At 39.1% G+C, this 19,338-nt stretch overlaps 1 protein-coding gene across 1 annotated transcript in view; it reads right to left on the minus strand.

Moving 5' to 3' along the window:
• Positions 1 to 19,338, minus strand: part of LOC111237872 (exostosin-1-like) — a 265,691-nt gene that overhangs the window by 26,126 nt on the left and 220,227 nt on the right. Inside the window, exons 5-8 of the mRNA XM_022767169.1 lie at positions 16,238 to 16,357; positions 8,922 to 9,054; positions 1,492 to 1,610; positions 552 to 647 (exon numbers count right to left, since the gene is read on the minus strand). Coding sequence (XP_022622890.1) covers positions 552 to 647; positions 1,492 to 1,610; positions 8,922 to 9,054; positions 16,238 to 16,357 — 468 coding nt within the window. The remainder of the gene's footprint in view (positions 1 to 551; positions 648 to 1,491; positions 1,611 to 8,921; positions 9,055 to 16,237; positions 16,358 to 19,338) is intronic.

A 19,338-nucleotide genomic window follows, 5' to 3' on the forward strand; every position in this document is an offset into this window, starting at 1 on the left:
TCGTCATGGAGCTAATCTGATGTTATGTTGGGATGGAGGTTTGATTAAGCCGTTTGTTGAACTGTCTGCATAGTTTGTATTTACGGATTTTGTACTGTGCTCGCAGTACAGCTGAGCGGCCATTTTAGCATGAAATATAACAGGAAAAAAAAAAAACAGTGCAGCTGAAAAGTTCATCCAGTTCACTGCACTAACATGAATTTAAAGTTGGACTGCACTGTATCTATGAAAGTAGAGTGGAAGCACATTTTGGCCAGAAGTTCCAGCAAATAACCAGAATGTCAATTCCCAGTATTTAATCTTAGTGCTAGATGACAACACCCACCCTTCTCTTGAAGGATCTACATGTTACATGTTACATGTTCTGTCTTCCTCTAAGCATCTTGTGTCTTCTAGAAAACAGCTAGAAGCCATTTTCATTTCTGACACAGAGCTGTTGCCAAAGTACCTTTGAGCAAGACTTTATTATGAAGGGGAGATAAATGCCTTCACTAATAAGCAACAAAGTATCTTTTAATACACAAGGGACACAAACAGCCAGCAGCTATTACCTTGGCCTGTCCTTCAACGACAGTGAGAGGCACACTGGTGGAGGGCCACTTGTTCCTCGGAGGTAAAGGCTTGTCGCAGTTCCATAAAACCACAATCTGTGTGGGAGAAGCACAGGAAGTCAGCAAATATTATACAAGTATCCACACTGATATATAAAAGTTTCTGCAGCAGTTTCTGAAACACCCAATATCTCCGACAGAGTATAAACACACTGTTGACTCTGTCTCTGGATGCGTTTTTCATCTCTAAGAAGCACATTCAGGACAGCCGGGGTTGTGTGTGAACAGCTGAGTGATGCATCAATCAGTTCAGTTCAATTCATATATTCCATTCATAAAGTATTTATAGGAAGTCTTCATTACACTAATTTCATAATGAAGCTCTACGCTGTATGAGGAACAAGGAGTTATGTTTTCACCCGTTTCTGTTTATTTGTCAGCAAAAGGGACTGAACTGATTCACAGTGAACTTGGTGGATGGATGGAAAGAACCCATTAAATTAATTAGTTTACTATGTATATTTTCCCCTGAAATCTGGTGTATGTACAGTTTATTAGGGCTCCATAACTAGTATTGTAGATAATGGCTATTTCCATATATTGCAGAGTATAGGGGCCACCCACTGTTACAAGATTGAAAAAAATCACTTTTCTTTTCTAACATTATTTGTTGTGTGAGAAAAATGGCTGTACCCTCATCCTCAAATTTCATTACCTGAAGGTTCAAATTGTTTCATTACGATGAAAAAAAAGAAAAGAAAAAGGACGAAGAGGAAGGAAAAATGAGGAAGCGGATGAATGGGAGAATGAGAAGCATAAAAAGGAGAAGAAGAAGAAGAAATCGTTTATACTTTGTTTCGTGTTTAACTGGTAATATTTCTTCATACTATTTTTCATGATTTTCCTTTGTTCACAGTAAAAGTCTGGACACACTTCCCACCTGTGCACAGAACTTGGACTTGGCTACAGCGATGATGAGCTTCACCACAGGGGAGATCTGGGACTGCAGAGGAGTTACCGTATGGATCACAGCTGTGAACTGCTGCGACGGGCTCTTACCTGAACAGACACACACACACACACACACAAACACACACGCACGCACACATTACAGAAACAGTTGTCATGGGTAAAGTGTATTTAGGTTCCTTAACACAGATTTGTGCAGATGTAGCTCTCCATAAAGCTCCATCACGGTTAACTGGACACACAGTGCTCTGTGTGGTACCCATCATCCATCTCTCTGACAGCACATATACCCCCTGTCCACATGACTGAACATGAGTAAACATGCCTAATCCAAGAGTGAACGGTTTCCTTTGAGTGTCTCTTTTAGTGAATGATGCTGATTTATTCCTGTAATGAGTAATTCTATTTTCTACAACCTCACACATAAACCAGCTCTTGTTAGTTACTTCATTGCATTTTATCGAGGAAAACAAAACAGGGCAAAAAGAGAAGTCAAGAAGCAGAACCGAACTTTAAATTACTATCTTCGATAGATGATCCCCAGCATACAGTGCAGCGGATAAATAGAGCTGAGTAAGTGCTTCCCCCTGAGGCACTATATGCCAAACAAATGTATCAATATTATGGAGCATTGGCTTCTACAACTGGATTTCATAAATACATTTTCTATTCAATAATAAATGAATCTATTCACATTGCAACTTTGGATGTAAAGAGCTGATATGAAGAGCACACAATGTGAATGTTACACGGCATATTCAGCACCATTCAGTGTGTTTACAAGCACGCTGATAGTATGATTACCATCAGATTAAAGTGATGCTCTGACTGTGGAAAATGGGACGTAAATTCCTTGTTTTGATACTGTAAATATCATTTTGTTCATGATCAGTATGGGAATAATGTGATTAGCGCACAATCGTTGCATTTAGATGAAAGAAAAGATCCAAAAAGATCAGACAAAAAGAAAAGCGATTATTAATGTGATTATCAAACAAACCATGTAAACTGAGGATACTGGGCGATATCTGGTAACTGTGAACTGTGTAAACACTTTAATTAGACTATTAATCTGTTTTCTCACAATAATCAGGTTGCAGGGTGCATGTTAATGGTGAGATAATGTGCCTGAAGGCTCCATCATAGATGGAGTGGGGAGAACCTCTTCTCTCTAACAGTAACCAATGAGACTGAGAGTCAATTTGAAAACTACGGTAGTGCCAACTACTCTGTACACCTGGCGGAGAGAGGCTCTAAGTCACCTGACCTTGTAGGCTCCTGTAATCACCCCAAAATATCTGAAATCAATTTATCTTAATGTAATGTATCATTTCTAAAAACCATGAGGTCTAATAAATTATCTGTGCTTTCAACATTATATACTTGAGCTCCTTAGAAGCCTTTAGACCACTCTACTCTAACAGCCTGCCCTGGACTCAAACCACCATAGCAGCAATCAAACTCTAACAACACAAAGCTTACACAGCAACTGAACAAATAGACATCAAGAAAAGCAACAACAACTCAATGACATGTCTACACGGTATGAAAGCCTGGATGACAGCACCTGATCTCAGAATCACTAGCATTTATAGACTTCATCATCAATGACAGCGGCCACATGTTATCACACACACAGATCACAGTAGCTGCGCATTTTCTAACAGGTAACCATTACGTTGCTGCGGATTTAAGTCCCTGATCCCGCTCCATAAACAGAGAAACCTGTACTCACACATTAGAAGTTCACTCGCCAGGCCTGGCATTCAGCAAAGTCATTAACAACAATGCTCAAGTCCAAACTCCTGGCTTTGCTGGTCTTTATTGAGAGTGTAGCCTATCAAGCTAACGTTAGCTTCCGGCTGCACGTAAACATTGCTAGCGTTCAATGAACTCGAAGCACGGTGAGTAAAAAGTTATCTAATGTCTTCAGCTCGGCAGGAAACTCATCATGTTCTCTCCTGTCTTTCCTCTTCCGACGGCTGTTTTTTTTTTTTCTTGTTCCACATTATGCTGCTAACTGAATCGTCCATTAACTGAAGAAATCTCGCTTCTTGCTAAAAGCTTTAGAAGGAAACTGACGTAACAAATGGCAGGGAGCAAGCTCATTGGTCAGATTAGGATTTCCCAGCAGAATTTCGGAATTTTGGGGAAGAAAGTAACCAAATGAAATGGTGGTGGGTAGTAATAATATTTATTTTTAATAAAACATTTAATTACGACAATTTCAATAAGGGTAATAAAAATATAAAAGATTATGACTCAAAACCGTGTGATGGGCTCTGACAGCTACTGGGCGTGGTGCCGAACACTGCCCACGCCATGAAGTAACGCCATTGATTTAGGAAGCATATCCCAAATCCAACTTTAGTCAGTCCATATGTTCCTAATAAGCAAAAATCGAATTGAAAATCTAACTGAAAACAATTAAATGCTCCGTTTGAGCAGCAAAGTACAAGGGCTTCAGAAACATAGGGGGCAATTGTGGGAACACACATAACATCCAGTACAACTGAAGGCCAGGGTTGCAGGCACATGGTATGCCAAGTGTTGGGTGGGTATGGGAATAGGGGAATAAGCATCCTCATGGATAAGTGGAGCCAGAGTGCTCTTTAGTGTTGCTCTATCCATCTCTCTGACACTGGGCCCCCTGACCAGCCATCTCAGGTGGATTTAGCGTATTTATGGAAGCACAAGGTCTGCCCTTGTGGGGGGTCACAGAAACGGGCTCAGCTCTTCTGTTTCCACGGTGCTTTCTTGGAAAGAGCATTACCACTTTAAATTTTATTAAATTACACAGGCTTCTTTTATTAGTGGAATTCCTGCAGGCATTGTTGTACCAATTAGAACAAGTGTAGGTGTAAGTACTTCACTCTAATGAGGATCGAACAGGGTCCTACACTTCCCACAATGCAACTGTGACGGTCCTAAGTGAAAAGCAAATGGACCTGCTTTAGATTCTTAAAGATACTTTGCCTGTGGGGTCCTTAACTTCAGGTTGACTGTGGGGAATTTAATCTGCATTTAACCTCATTGGCGCTGTTCCCACCTTGGGAGTAGTCTAAGGTCACATGTGGATCATCAGTCCACCTGGCTGTCATGCTTGAGCTGTTAAAGTCACATGAATCAAGGTGTGAATAGGTCTTAAACTGCCTGGGAGGGAATGCCAGGATGGCATTGTGCTATAAGTGGCTGATAAGTGGTGTTTTTTTTTTTTTTAGTTTTGTCAGTAAAAGCTTCAGCACAGTGAGTGGACAGTTTCCTGTTATTCCTGCTGATTCCTAATTCAAGTAGTAGACACACAGTGGATCAGTAAAGAAGAGACATTATTCTGTCAGAACAAGAGCAAAGAATCTACTGTTCTAAAGCAAATTAGCGGAAATGCATTAAACATAAAGCTTTCCTCCCAATCCTTCACTATCATTTTCTCTGGGAAAAGGTTTTTCTTTGTGAATTTCACAAAAACTACACATGAAAACAATGCCAAATGTCACTTCACAGGTCAGTTCAGTATGTGTGTGACGCATACACACACACATCAGGAGCAAATTGCAGTTCAGTGTTTCGCACTTCAATAAGGGTCAGAGCTGGGGATCAAACCTCTAACCGTACAACCCTTCTATTAACAATATAATAACAAGTATGGACGATATCAACAATGAGTGTGTAGCTTGTAACAGACAACACACTAATTAAACATAGGGGGTCATATAGTAGCTGGCATTGCTCAACAAGTGCAAACAATATTCAGGTTTGGCCTTGGCTATGTCATATACTTACAGTTTAAATTTTTTTAAAAATGGCGTACTGGATGTAAAATTATCAGTATGAAATGCATTGAATTATGTGTGTTTAGCTACATTTATATAAACACAGACGGAGAATTGCCTTAGAAAGCGTCTGATGTTTCAGCACCATGGAGAGAGACACTGGTTTGGAACACCAGCACTATGGAGAGAGACACTAGATTGGAATGCTTCAGCACCATGGAGAGAGACACTGGTTTGGAACACCGCACCATAGATGTTGAGAGATAAACAAGCTGACTGTTTCAGCAACATGGAGAGGGACAGAGAGAGACAGACTACAGTTTTGTCTCAATTCAGGGCCCAGATTTTTTCAGAGGCTTTGATCTGAGAGTCATGAAGTTTTAAGGCTGAGCTTGCACCTGCTCACCAAATGGTCTTACTTCACAGAGTCCTACACTAATGGTGCAGTTATCTGATCCTTTTAAAATACTTTAAACCAAAAGAAATACATTCTGAGTTTATCACCTAGAGTTAAAGTGATAAATAGCAGCAGTAAACTCTGGTAAGTTTTGTGACACATAAGTGTACACTATCAGCTGGGATTTTTCACTTTAACACACAATGGGCTAAGTCTATTCAAGTAAGTCTATTCAAGTAAAAACAAAGGCATAAAACTTAGACTGTGATGAGAAACTCACGTTTAAACCATTAAAGAAATTCAAAGTGTGGTGACATGTTTTCAGTTTGAATTCTGATCCTAGCTCAAAATATGGCATGAAGTCTTTGGACTTTAAAAAGGGTTATGATTATGCTTTCCATATTATTTTCTATGGAGCTAGAAATGAATCAAAACATAAAAAAAGTATTGCTACCAAAAGCAATAGCTTACTTGTTCTCAGTAAGATACACATTTTCATTTGTGCAGCACACAGTAGTGACATTGTGACTGCTGCAACAGACTTTGATGTAAATCAGATTTCAATGTTTCAACATGAGACACATTTCAAAGACAGGTATAGTTAATCTACACTAAATCTTGTACAATCCAGATGCGAAATGTTTTGTTAATGTGTTTATAAAATGTAACTTTATCACTGGATTTTTGTGTATTATTACTCACCAGTAAGATTATTGTTGCCTTTGAGCAATGCTTGCATTTCAACTCAAATCTTTCCGCCAGACAATATCTAACAGGTAGTAACAAAGAATGTGTATACACTAATAATATATATTATTTAGAAAGAGAGAGAATTATTATATCTCATATGTTTACTGGTTTTTCTCCTCTTTTTAATCAGTGGATCCCCACTCTTCATACTCGCCTCTGTACAGCCGTGTCCTGGACCTGTGCAGTTTTAAAGCCAGTGGAAATGAGGGTTGTTGGACTGCTAGCTAGCAGGGGCTGCCAACATCTGTGTCTGTGTGCGCCAAACCAACTAGATGCTCAAAAAGAAATATGTTGGAAAGTGAACACAGACACAGATACAGTGGGATCCAAAAGTCTGAGACCACTCTCCCATTCAAGCGATGTGGAACTTTTGGACCTCCTGAGGCTGACACACTATATCGCCAACAAGTGTCTACGTTTGTTTAGATCTCATTTTTAGTTTTAAAAATCTTTGTCAGTGGATCTTGGCTGAACGTACGCCTATTGTAAACTAAACTGATCCAGGGACAGACAACATTTTGCCTCCGGTCTGTTTGTTGTTTAACTCTGCAGTACAACTTTCTCACTAAACTAAAGTAAAACTGAAACTTGAGCCATCAAATCAGGATTTTCTTACAGCTTCTGAGGCCACTCCATCTGAGCAGTAAGTCAAACTTTTTCAAACTACCAGGCAGAACTTGCAAATGCTTTGCCATCAAAAGTTATGGGAAGGTAGCAGAGTGAGACCGTCATACACACAGCACTGACAACAAGTTATTCCCCGAGAGCAGCATTGGAGGTGGCAGCAGCTAAAATAGTGATTTACTGCAGTGGCATAAACTAAACTGCTCCATCTTTCCTTCTATTCCTCAGTCACTCCCCTTCTCTCTTCCTTCTAACCCCTGTGTCCACAATCCCTCAGAGAAAGACAAACATTGATCTGAGTTACAGCCTCAATCTATTGAGAATCACTCTTGTCTGTATGCATATCTACACACGCCAATGTATATATATATACACACACACCAGGCCACTTTCCCTTCACTCTCTGCCTGCAGTATTAAGTTTGCTCCTACAGCAGTCGTACACCGCATATATTTGTGTTTACATACATTACTGCACCTTTTTTTAATACGGCCCTGTTCATAACCAGTGATGCAATCGAAATCGTGAGGTCAGCTTGCACACTTGGTGCTTTTATGTTTGCTCAGCACCAATCTTCGGTCTCTGACATGTTCTGAGAAAAATCCTGTTGAACGCAGAAAATGGTGCAGCTAATGTCCAGCGACAGCGTCCAGGTGAGCAACTGGCGGCAGAAGCAACAACTTCCTTTGAATAAATAGAACAAAAACTTGGGTCTGTTAATTAAAATGAACTGAATCAACTGAAAATCTAAGGGGGAAGACCCCACAACATATTGACTTGGAATTTTGTGGATTGACACTTCAAAACATACAATCATTCTTTTCCTTTTTTTCCCATGTGGTTTGGCTAAAGGAGGAGTTTTCAAAATCTCTGACAAAATCTATGGCTATCTATCATGATCTAAGTTTAGAATAAATTGTAGGCATTGCTGGATAATGTAGCCATGGAGTCAATTAATTAGCTGTGGGCTACATAACTCCATTTATTAAGCCAATACGTGTTTATATTTTGGTAAATTTTCACCATATTGAGGTCGAGGCAGATGGCCGTCCACCCTGAGCCGGTTCTGCTCGAGGTTTCTGCCTCTTAAAAAAAAGTTTTTCCTTGCCACTGTCGCCTAGCGCTTGCTCTTGGTGGGAATTGTTGGGTCTCTGTAAATATTATAAAGAGAAGGTCTACACCTGCTCTGTTTGGAAAACTTCGAGATAACGTATGTTGTGAATTAGCACTATACAAATAAAAATTGACTCGAACATTTTCATCCTCAGGAAAACTATAAGATGTGATCATTCCCAGGGAAATTCTAGGGTTATAAGAGTTTTTTCTCAATGATTTAAACAGATTTATAGATGTTAATTCACAATGGACATAAATAATGATATCTTTTGAAAGTGCACATCACACTGAATCTAACAATATGTGTAATAATATGTGTATCATGTCCCCAGTGTTCCCAGTGTTCAATTCCCACTGAGTTAAGAGTCAGTGCAAATTTTGATGCTGGAAATCCAGTGCCAATGGTTTAAATACCTTAACTGCCTCCATGAGCTGTGTGTCACCGCTACTTGTGCAGCTTCAACTGCTGAATGTGGTGGTAAATGAGCCAAATCAGCAGGCTAACTACAATCATTTGAAAACCTCTGAGCTAAAACCTCTAGCTACACTGTGATTGAAACAGTAGCCATCCACTGAAAATGTCTTTTTTTGGGGGAGCAAAGATGTATAGTTGAGTTTATCAATAAAATCAAACCTTTTTTTCATGTATATGTTTTATAAATGTTTCCTCAAGATTTTTGAAGGCATCATTTTTGGACTAAAGAAATTTCAAACAACTCTTCATTTGATTAGACCAGTACTTACCCAGTATGGCATAATAAAAAGGGAACTGGGCAGGGTCAGTTGAGTACTGGGGGAATGCATAGAGACCACCAGGCAGGGAATTCCACAACAACCGGTTTCTGGACACATGGGAGTCCACACGGTCCTGGATGATCTGGACGAAAGGGAGAACACATGAAATGTTGGAGGTAAAAATAAATATAAAATAAAAAAAGAACTTAAACAAAAAAAAAACAAGTTGAGTTAAAAAAAAAAAAGAAAGTCAAAATACATGGGCCAAATGAGAAATGCAAGAAAACACAATGACAAAGATAACAGAGAACAGTCAGGAGACAAAAGGGGAGAAAACAGAATCAGGTGCGAGGGAGAATAAGAAGAGAGGAGTGGAGGAAAGGTGTGACAAGATGAAAAGAAAGATGAGGTGATTAGTTCAGTAATCTCCTTGTTTTTCATTATCAGCCGCAACTGTGGAGATGTTTTCACCTTACAAGTCTCTGTGTGTGTGTGTGTGTGTGTGTGTGTGTGTGTGTGTGTGTGTGTGTGTGTGTGCGTGTGTGTGTGTGTGTGTTTGTGACATCATGGAAAAAACGTGGTCCTGGAGACACCTGCTGTAGCGGGAACTACAGCAGAGCTGGTATTAAGGCTGTGTCACAACTGTGCAAGATAAAGTCATGAAACTTTACAGGTGTGTAGTTGATGAAGGTTTGAATATGAGTGCGGTCCCACACATGAGTGATGAGTACTCCTGTAATAATGTAGTAATGACTACCGAGTACTCATGGGTCGCAACATTAGCATGTTGATGCTCCTCATGTGATGTGATGACCATACACACAGATACTTAAAAACACTTTTTGAGGTTGAATTTCAAACCAATTTAGGAATAAAAAAAAGCTGGCCAATTATTTCACCGTTATATTCATATCTGACTCAGAAACAATAAATTCACTGTATAAGCAGAAGGACACATGTGGCTTGTACAGGGTAACACTACCTTTCTCACAACAGCATCCTCACACTGTCCCCCGTTCCTCCGAACATGTAACATTTGGAAATAAAAATAGCCAGCTGTTTATCTGACAGCTGGAGCTTGGGGAACTGTCTCAGAGAGGAAATACTCCACGGAACAGACCCGAGACACTTGAACTCCTTCACTTGGGGCAGTGACGTGCTCCCGACATGAGCAGTCCATTAGTTATTTCGCTGAAATTATCCATCCGGCTTGTGACAAAAGGTCAAGTTAGTTGGTTGAGTGCTGTGAGTGTGAGCTAAGCCTTCTAGGAGCCCTCAAACCGCAACCTGCTCGTGGGAGTCTGAAAGCACAAATGTCTAAAGATTCTTTACTCAAGTAAAAGGATGATATGGACTTACGTAACTTCTTATGTAACATCACATAATAAATGTAATGACAACATTCCTGTTTGTTTGAAATGCTTAGTATCTTTTCATCCAATGTTTGTGGGGATGTGATAAATATAAAAGACTTCTGGAAGGAGGTTAATAATATAATTTCAAAAACCTTATTTGTAATCATTCCTAAAGAACCTAAGGTATTTTAAATTTCTATTTCACTTCTGCCCACTATTTCTTATTGTAAGAGTGCATACATTTACAGGTATGTGTACATTATAAACTCTGAACTGGAAAAAATATGATATAATATAAATATGATTGGAATAAAACATTAACATGCACTTTTAGAGGTGTTTATGAAGAAATTTGGAAATCATCCAATCATTATTTAAAATCTGGTTATGTTGGGAATATTCTCATAAATTAAGTATTGAGATTATGTATTATGTTATGTTATTAGAACACCTTATAAAATATAATTGAACATTGTAAGGGGTGAAATCTGTAATTGACAATTTTACTTAAAGGTCCCATATAGGCCCCGCCCACAACCGGACCCACAGTCCAGCCTTGCAAGATTCGCTTTCTCAAAGTTTTGACCTGAAATCTGCTATATTTCGATTCAATCACTCAGAAAACAGTCAGCCAATCAGAAGAGAGGCTCAGAGCCTCCTCTCTTCTGATTGGCTCACCGACCTTTTGTGACTAGAGCTTCATAGAGAAGCCTGAGAGAGGAGATGTAAAACTACATTGAGATGGCTTTTGGTGCTTAAAACCACAAATATATCTTCTTATGAATCAACACTTCAAATAAAAATGAATACTGGAGAAGTGTCAAATATGGAGCTTTAAGTAAAAGTACTTAAGTATTATCAGTGAAATACGCATAAAGCACTGAGAGTACTCAGTGCAGAAAAATATCCCCTGTGGGTTTCACTCTATATTGTATCACTGAATTATTATTAATGATGTTTACATGTGTAATCTGTATTTTAATGTTGTAGTTGGTCACAATGGAGCTACTTTTAAATATTATATATACTGCTTGATAGTGTCAGTTATAACAATACTTTATAAGATCATCATATTTTTTGTATGTATGTAAGTAAAACTAGTAACTACGGTTGCAAATAAATGTAGTTGAGTAAAAAGTAAAATATTTCCATCTGAATGTCAAAGAGAAAAATAACTATCTAAAGTCCAAGTACATAAATTTCGTATTTGTGCCCAGATTCCCTGTCGTGGCATGAATGAAGACTTACAGTGACACAAGTCAAACTTTAGAGTGACACAAATACACAAACTGCATTTCTAAAAGATGAAAGGAGGCGACTGACACTGTCTGTGGCAGGAGGATGAACTCGTCGGTTCCTGCCTCAGCTGATGCTGAATTAAAAGAAGCTTTTTTTGTGGGACGAAGCAAAAAAAAAAAAAAACGTATTTCTCGTGAGGAAAGCTCACAACTGCTTCTTCTGCTTCCTTCTTTTATTCCTCTCTAATTTGATTCCTCTTCTTTCCACTTGTCGCCAATTCAAGCGGTGATTTCAGGTCCCTGCGTGTCTAACCCCAGCAGACTTTCCAAAGGTGTGATGGCTTTATTTACTTGGTGCTAAAGAAGCTGTAAAAGAATGCTTTCTCGAGTTGGCGTATGCACGAGCGTGTGAATACTAGTGTGTTATACCTACAGCATATAAGATTGTCAAGCGTCATTTTCATTTTTGTTTTTATACTGGTGACAGCAGAAGGAACCTTTCTGATATAATTTTGTAAGGATGACAGAGTGACATTGAAAATGGTGAAATACACCACAGTGTTAAAATGAAGCACATAAACAAAAAAATCTATATTTCCAATCCTTAATTAAAAATGTATTCATGTAATTTAAATGTATTGATTTATTGAGATAACCACAAACTAGGGGATTTATTATGAAGGTATGAAGCATTTTAAAGCAACAAAATACCTATTATTTTTTATTTCTCTAATTTTTGATAAATAATTGATATTTACCAGAGGCAAAAGACTACATTACTTAAATACAATATGTTAATAACATTTTCAACTCTACTTTAACACTTATTTGTATTCAAATAAACAGTGATACTGAAAACAAAGTATGGAAGAAGACATTCTTAGGCATTTTGTCTTTTGTTTTCAGTCCAGAGCTGTCCACAGATCTGTGGAGAATTGGCTTGGCACTTACACCCAGTTCTTAACACACATACACACACACACACACACACACACACACACACACACACACACACACCTCCTGACACCAACTGTCAGGCTCGCAGTATGTGGGACACTACAGTTATCAACAACGCCTCATTTCACCCGTTTAGCCTGGTGGCGTGCTGGCTCTTGAGTTTTTAGCACATCTGGCCAGCAGTGTATGGCTGTCAGTGGGCCTCTGTCTAATTTCATACCCTGCTAGCACTGGGCATTTGGTGGAGTCACTCGGGTCATATTTGTGCTGTAATTTTAAAGAAAAAAAAAAGTGCTGCAGTTTTGACAAATATAATTATATTATGTTATCAACTTGAACATGAAAGTGAACATAAATTATAACATCAAGAGTTTGGAAGTCAGTCTGTAAATGCCATCTGTTAAGAGATGGGTTCATATTCATGCTAGCACTTCAGCGTACAGTGCTTTAGTTTGAATATGACACCTTCAGGCAAGTACATCAGGTCCTTATCTTCAGTTCATACGTCACAGTTTCATTTTTATGTCTTCAAGCAAGGGGATGTACATTTTGGAAATTAGAAATAGTACAGTAGGACTCACTCTGGGGTTTTGCTGTGTAATAGACTAACTGAGAGATTACTGTGCCAGTTTTCTGACTGCATTCATCGTAATCCTGCAATTCATGTCCAGAGTGGCTGGTCTTGATGACCTGCTTTGTCATGCTTACCGGTCTTACCTGTTAACGACTGCGGTCGCATAGTTTGCTTTTGTTGTACTTGATAGTGAAATAGGTTCGTGCCAGGACGAGACGGTGATTGGTTGGGCAGTATTGACGCTTGCAGCCGACTGGCTCCTGTCAGACGTCCTCCAAATATGAGGAACCAAGACGGGCTGCGAGAGGAGAGAACTGCATCTACCTCTCCTCCCAACCAGTCACACCATTGTTCGCCTCAATTAAACTTTTGCCATCGGCTGCTGTTGCATTTGACCAACTTTTCTCCTTTGGTTTTGTTATATTTGGGCATATTTTATGTTGGTGTTTTGTTTCCAGATAGATTTGTTTTGTTTGTTATTTTGGCCTTTTTCCACCCTGAAGCTGAAATTCACTCTCAGTTATTAAAAAGTACTTTGTAAATAAATACACTAGTTAATATCCACTAATAATTTGTCCCTGTGGCTACTTGGGACTTGAGGAAGATGGGGTGTGTATGTTGTGTCTTGGCCACCCCTAGACGGGATATAACATATCTGTGTGTTGACCATTGTTGCCCTTTTTTTTTTTTGTTGCCGCTGCTCACTGGAGTTGTTTGCCTGGTTTTTGACTCTTGCTTGCCTCAGCACTCTGTAAAAGCCTTGTTCCTTTTTTTGTTTATAATAAATCATTGGACTGAATAAGCTCTGTCTGGGTGTTTCCCCCCTGTGTTTTACTATCCTGTTTGCACCAGTTGTGACAAATGCGTTCTGTAAGAAAGATCACGGTGTTTGTACTGATGTTTTTGTGATGATGATGACGACAATGATGCTGCTGATGGCGAGGGTGATAAAGAGGATTATTATCTTTGGTTTCTCTATACAGAGATGTTACAGAGAGCAAATTGTCCCTGAGGACTAAATCAAGGCTGTGAAGAACAACAACAGAGGAGAAAATGAGAGGAGGGAGGCTCTTTTACTAGTTCATCTTCTTCTCTTCAGCCAGCGAGGTCATTTAGCGAGGCCAACCTGTAGCTTTCTGGTCTTGAGAGCAGGCATAAACACCCACACACTCGTACTGCAGTCTCTCTAACCTGAGGGCTGCCAGACAGTACAGACCTCCTTCACACTTGGCAATTCACACTGCCTCTCATGCACACATTGTGTGTAGATTTCCAGTGTATATGTTATATCAAAATCAAACTGACTTTTCTTTGTCAAAGGTGTCAGAGTGCTGTGTGCATCAGTTTCCTCCTTCCTAGTATTTTACCAAGGAGGCTAGTTATATTTCACTATATATTCTTGAAAAAAGATCAAATAAATTTAGCACGTAAAGTGTTTTAATATTTAACTTTTCCTTATACTGCATGTCAATATGATTTCTTTCATGTTAAGTCGTGACCCAAAAACACTATATATAAGTTTTCAATCTCAATTTGTAGCATCTCTTTTTACCCTTCATATGTTCACGTAATTAATTACACAAAACAATTTTTGTTATACTTCTTTAAATTCTCTTAACACCCCGAAAGCAATGAATAAATTCAATTCTCTGACTTCTCTGAATAAAAATCCTCTCCAGCAGTGTGAATACGTGCGTTTTGGGGGAGTGGCTTTGGAGGGATGCCTGAGGGGAGGGGGTGGGAGTTTTTCAGTTGGATACTTTCAAAATTTAGCTAACTGATGCTAACATCTCCTGGATTACCTACCTATTTTAAGCAGTAAACAAAACAGCATAATTTAAAGCTGTACTAATTAATATTTTGTATTAACAATGGGTCAAATGGCGATGTGTAATGTGTGAGAGTATTTCTGCATCTTTCAGCTCATTGTTTTGGTTTCACTGGCTGACAGATGTTCAGTGTTCACTACTGTCATCAAACCCTCTTTGGAAACGCAGCAGGCAGATGTTTTCAGCCAAAACAACTCCTGATAAACTGACCACATGGCAGACAACCAATGTTAGAGACTAGCTAGTGAGCATAGTAGAGTATTTAGCAGCTGGTGGTAATTGGTGGAGACCAAAGCAGAGGTGAAAGATGAGTTAATATGGGACTACAAACAAATGAGAACGTTGCTCCGTGTCTGCTGGAAATGTATATGCGCAACAGTGTAGTGCTGAATTGGTAAAAACACTACAAAAGTTTAGCGGCTTAGCTATCCAGCTGTAACAGTGGCAAAACTGAAGTAGACGACTGCTCGTGGCGGGAAGGTGAAGTGGACTCGAAGCGCAGAGGATGTGATGACACTTTATGGATTCTTGTTATCTAGCAGTCGTCTTCACTATTGGAAAAAAAACAAAACATTCAAACACACTAACTGAGTGCAAAAGGTGCATTATATGATGGCCACCACCTTAGCCATGCTACTGCTCCCTACTGCCCTAGATCGCAAATATCCAAATAACCTCACCCAAAATTAAAAGTTAGGTGTTGTTCCTGTTTTTACTCTTGTTTTTTGGGGGTGTTTTAGTGTGTGTAACGATTTCAGCAAAATTAGTAAAATAAAATAAACTAAAGAAATATGACCCAGTGCTTTTAAAAGAAGTCAAACATCTAAAGCTTGGACTAATCACACACACAGCAACCTCAGATCTGACCGTTCAAGGGCTTACGTGATGTCTTATGAAGTGTTTGAGATGACTATAACTATAGTTCGTGGGCTAATTGAAGTTAGTTGAAAAATTCAGTTTTTTAATAAAAAAAAAAAAAAACACAAAACAAAAAGCAACAAAAAGCAATACTGAACTCAAAAAACTCCATCAAAAAACTACTTTCAAGGTGCCCTTGAGCAAGACAAAAGCTGCACTCTGTGGTTAATGTTAGACGACTGCCTGTTCTGAGCTTGTTTCTGGGAGTAAATGTATGAATATGAAGCAGCACGGTGCTGGGAAAGACGAGGCACACTCAACTCAAAAAGGTCAAAAACTAACTGACAACTGGAGTAAGATTTTTCTTTTCAAAGTTTAGCTTTGGGATGTGATGCATAGCCAGTGGCAATGTACAGTACAGAACAAGACATATTGGTTTGGTTGATTAAATGAAGCTCTCCTGACAAAACTAAATCCAAAAATCCCATTTAGACCATTTTTTTTGCAGGCTTACCTCCAGAGTAGTTAAGACGATTTTGGCTACAGAAGAAAAGTAGGCGTCCCAGAGGAACTGGGTCTGCTGGCGGAGAGCCAAGATCCTGTCACGGCCCACAGACCGAGTAATGGAGGGAACCTGGAGGAAGAGGAGATGAAGAAAAGCAAGAGGACAAAAATGACACTGAGATAGATTAAGTTTGATTTTTAAACAACGTTAGGGAAGGGGATGACAAAACGGTGTGTGTGGGGTAAAAAGAGTCAGACACTCAGACAGGTGGACGAAGCTGAAGTAATTCTGCGGACATGCAGAAAAGATTAGAGGAAATTCTTCCGTCCTTCAAGACTCTTCTACCCCCACATCTTACTGTCCACCAACTAGCTTATCCCCAGGGCAGTATGGCAACTACACCAGCTGCTGTCCATCTTTAATATTCATTCACACCTTACATACTATCAAGTATCTATAAGAAGGGGCCATTAAAACATTCAAATTTACAAATGCCTCAGAGCGGTGGCAAATTTTTTTTTATGTGACATATCCCCACAGCCCTATCAGATTCTTAACTTGATGTTGTTTAACACTTTCAACGATACAAAAGTGGATATTTTTATAATATTTTAAATTAATTCATCAATTAGTTAGTCTATAAAGTATCTAACCCAACGTCACATTTTAAAACATGCTTCAACTGAGTGATCAACACTGCAAAACTAAAGAGAAACCCCCCAAAAAAAGAGGCAAATCCTCAGATCTGAGGAGCTGGAACCAGCAAATTGTTTGGTATTCTCGCTTGAAAAATGTCTTAAATAATCAATCTGCCATCAAATGTGTCATCAATTCATTTTCAGTTCATCAATTCAATTTTTAGTTGTTATTACCACATCACAAAAAACAACAAATTTCAGATTCGAGCGTCAGTGAGTCAGCTATTACCACTTTCCATTCATCATACGTTCCAAAAACGTATTAATGATTGTTCATTGGTCTTTCTTTGTTTTTTTTGCTGCAGCTTGTTCATCTGGTCCAGAGGAGTTCTGCAGACGGCAATGTACAAACAAACTCTGCAAAACCTGCGAGGAGCCCAGAACTCTTGTTCCAGAGGTCCCAGCTCACATTGTCATGGATGACATGAGCAGCTGGCTTGTGGCTTGCAGCAGTAACACCCTCAGGGAGAGGCAGCGGAGGGATGAAATCAAGGGAGATGAGGATCCTGCCAATCTGAGCTAAACATCCTAATGTGCCAGGAAGATGGAGCAAGACCCTCTCTTGATGCTCAGTTTGTAGAAAAACAAACCACCTCCTTGATGAGGTTAGACATGACCTTAGCTGCCCTGCTCAGCTTGACGGTGGAGATGAAAAAGGAATAAGCAGCTTTGCAGCCAGTGTAAGTGAAGAGCCTCATCAGCCCTCAAGAGGTGGTGGTGGATTTGGAGTCCAGGTCCCTTCTGGTGTTCTGGCCACTGCCCTAAAGCCTCTTCACTCAGAGTTACGGTGCCAACCTGTTGGATGTGGCCAGTAAAAAAAAAAACCCACTCTGGTCTGAAAGGGACATAATGACTGATGGTGCTAATGTCAGAGGCACTGGAGAAAGTAGGGGACTTTCCTCAGCTACTTTGATTGTCTTCAACTTGTAGAGCTTCATGAAGTCTAATGAAGCAAAGACAAGTATGTCTTTGATGTTTTTAACATTTCCACTGAAAAATACCCTCAATTCTGAACATAACACATCAGCTTAAAACAGATTTCACCTAGATATTGAATGGTAACTGACCACTGCAGCTTAGTGTGGTAAGGCCACATTCAGACAGACAACAACACTGCATAAACTGGAGTTCCCACCTTGTGGCAAACCAGTCCAGTTGCAGTTTACATGCATGATTGTCCAAACTCTTAGGAAAAATGTAGAGCAGACTGTCACAGTGACCTTGACCTTTGACTTTTGAACAACAAATCCTAATCATCTTTGAGTCCAAGTGAACCTTTGCGCCAAATTTGAAGAAACTCCCCTAAGACGTTCCTGAGACATTACGGACAACCTGAAAACATTAACCTCCAGCCCTGGCTACCGCTGCCATGGAAACATAATAAAAGGTGAACACAGAAAATGAGCTACTGATTACACACCAATGTGCCACTAAGTGTGAATAAAAACAATAAATGTTAAAAATGGTTCTTGTTAACAGGCAAAGCCCTGAAGGGCATGTCATTTTTTTGTTTTGTTTTAACTGTGAAAAAAAAACAAAAAAACAGAGAGGCAAGTGATTTTTTTTTTCTGGGAAGAAAGAAAAAAAATAGTTTTTCTTTTTTCAGAATTTTTTGTTTCATATAAGAAACAAAACAAAAAACAAACAAACAAAAAAAATGGCCTGGAAAGTGTTTTCTTTTGTAAAACTGATTTTGGCCACAAAATGATGAAGTACAAAAACATTCATGTTTCTTTCTCGATGATTTCGGTTTCTCCATGCACTCTAAACCCAAGGTACATGCAATGTGTGTTAGTAAGTTATGTAACATTCAAGTTCCTTCTTTTGGCTGGATATGTTGAGATTTTAATTAGCGAAGGCTTCCTGCCAGTGACGCTTTAGGAAGTCAGGTGAGATAGTACAAGAAGGAATGAAGTCCAGAAGAGTAATAAGCTGTGATGGATAATATGTAATACTTTTACTTCAGAGGCCGGGGTTTGAATCTCATTATGTTTATTGATTTAGTTAACTATTCTTTTCAGTTCCTTATTTTTATTTCAAAACCTTGAGAGCACAGAAATGTTTCACTTGCCTTTCAGGGCTTGTCTATGTTATTAAACATATGCAACATAAATCCAACTTTCACTCGGATTTTAGTTTTCTTGATTTTTATTTGATTTTCACACATTTTTCCTACTTTTTTTTTTTTAAAGACGACAAACTTCACAGTTTTGGTTGTGAAAACTGAAAATTGAAAATAAATTAAAATCAGTCCAAGAAAAACCTTAAAATCACCACGGAGTGTGAAAACGAAGAGTCTAGGTTTGTTGTGTTGCAGCTGGTGTCGGTGGGATCTGTCGACAGCAGAGCGAACTTTAATTGTTCATCTCTCTGAGGTGGAATATAAACAACACCAATCAAATCAGCTCAATT

The sequence above is a fragment of the Seriola dumerili genome, unplaced genomic scaffold (assembly GCF_002260705.1).
Source record: "Seriola dumerili isolate Sdu_G_001 unplaced genomic scaffold, Sdu_1.0 BDQW01000025.1, whole genome shotgun sequence".
In the NCBI taxonomy this organism is placed as follows: Eukaryota; Metazoa; Chordata; class Actinopteri; order Carangiformes; family Carangidae; genus Seriola; species Seriola dumerili.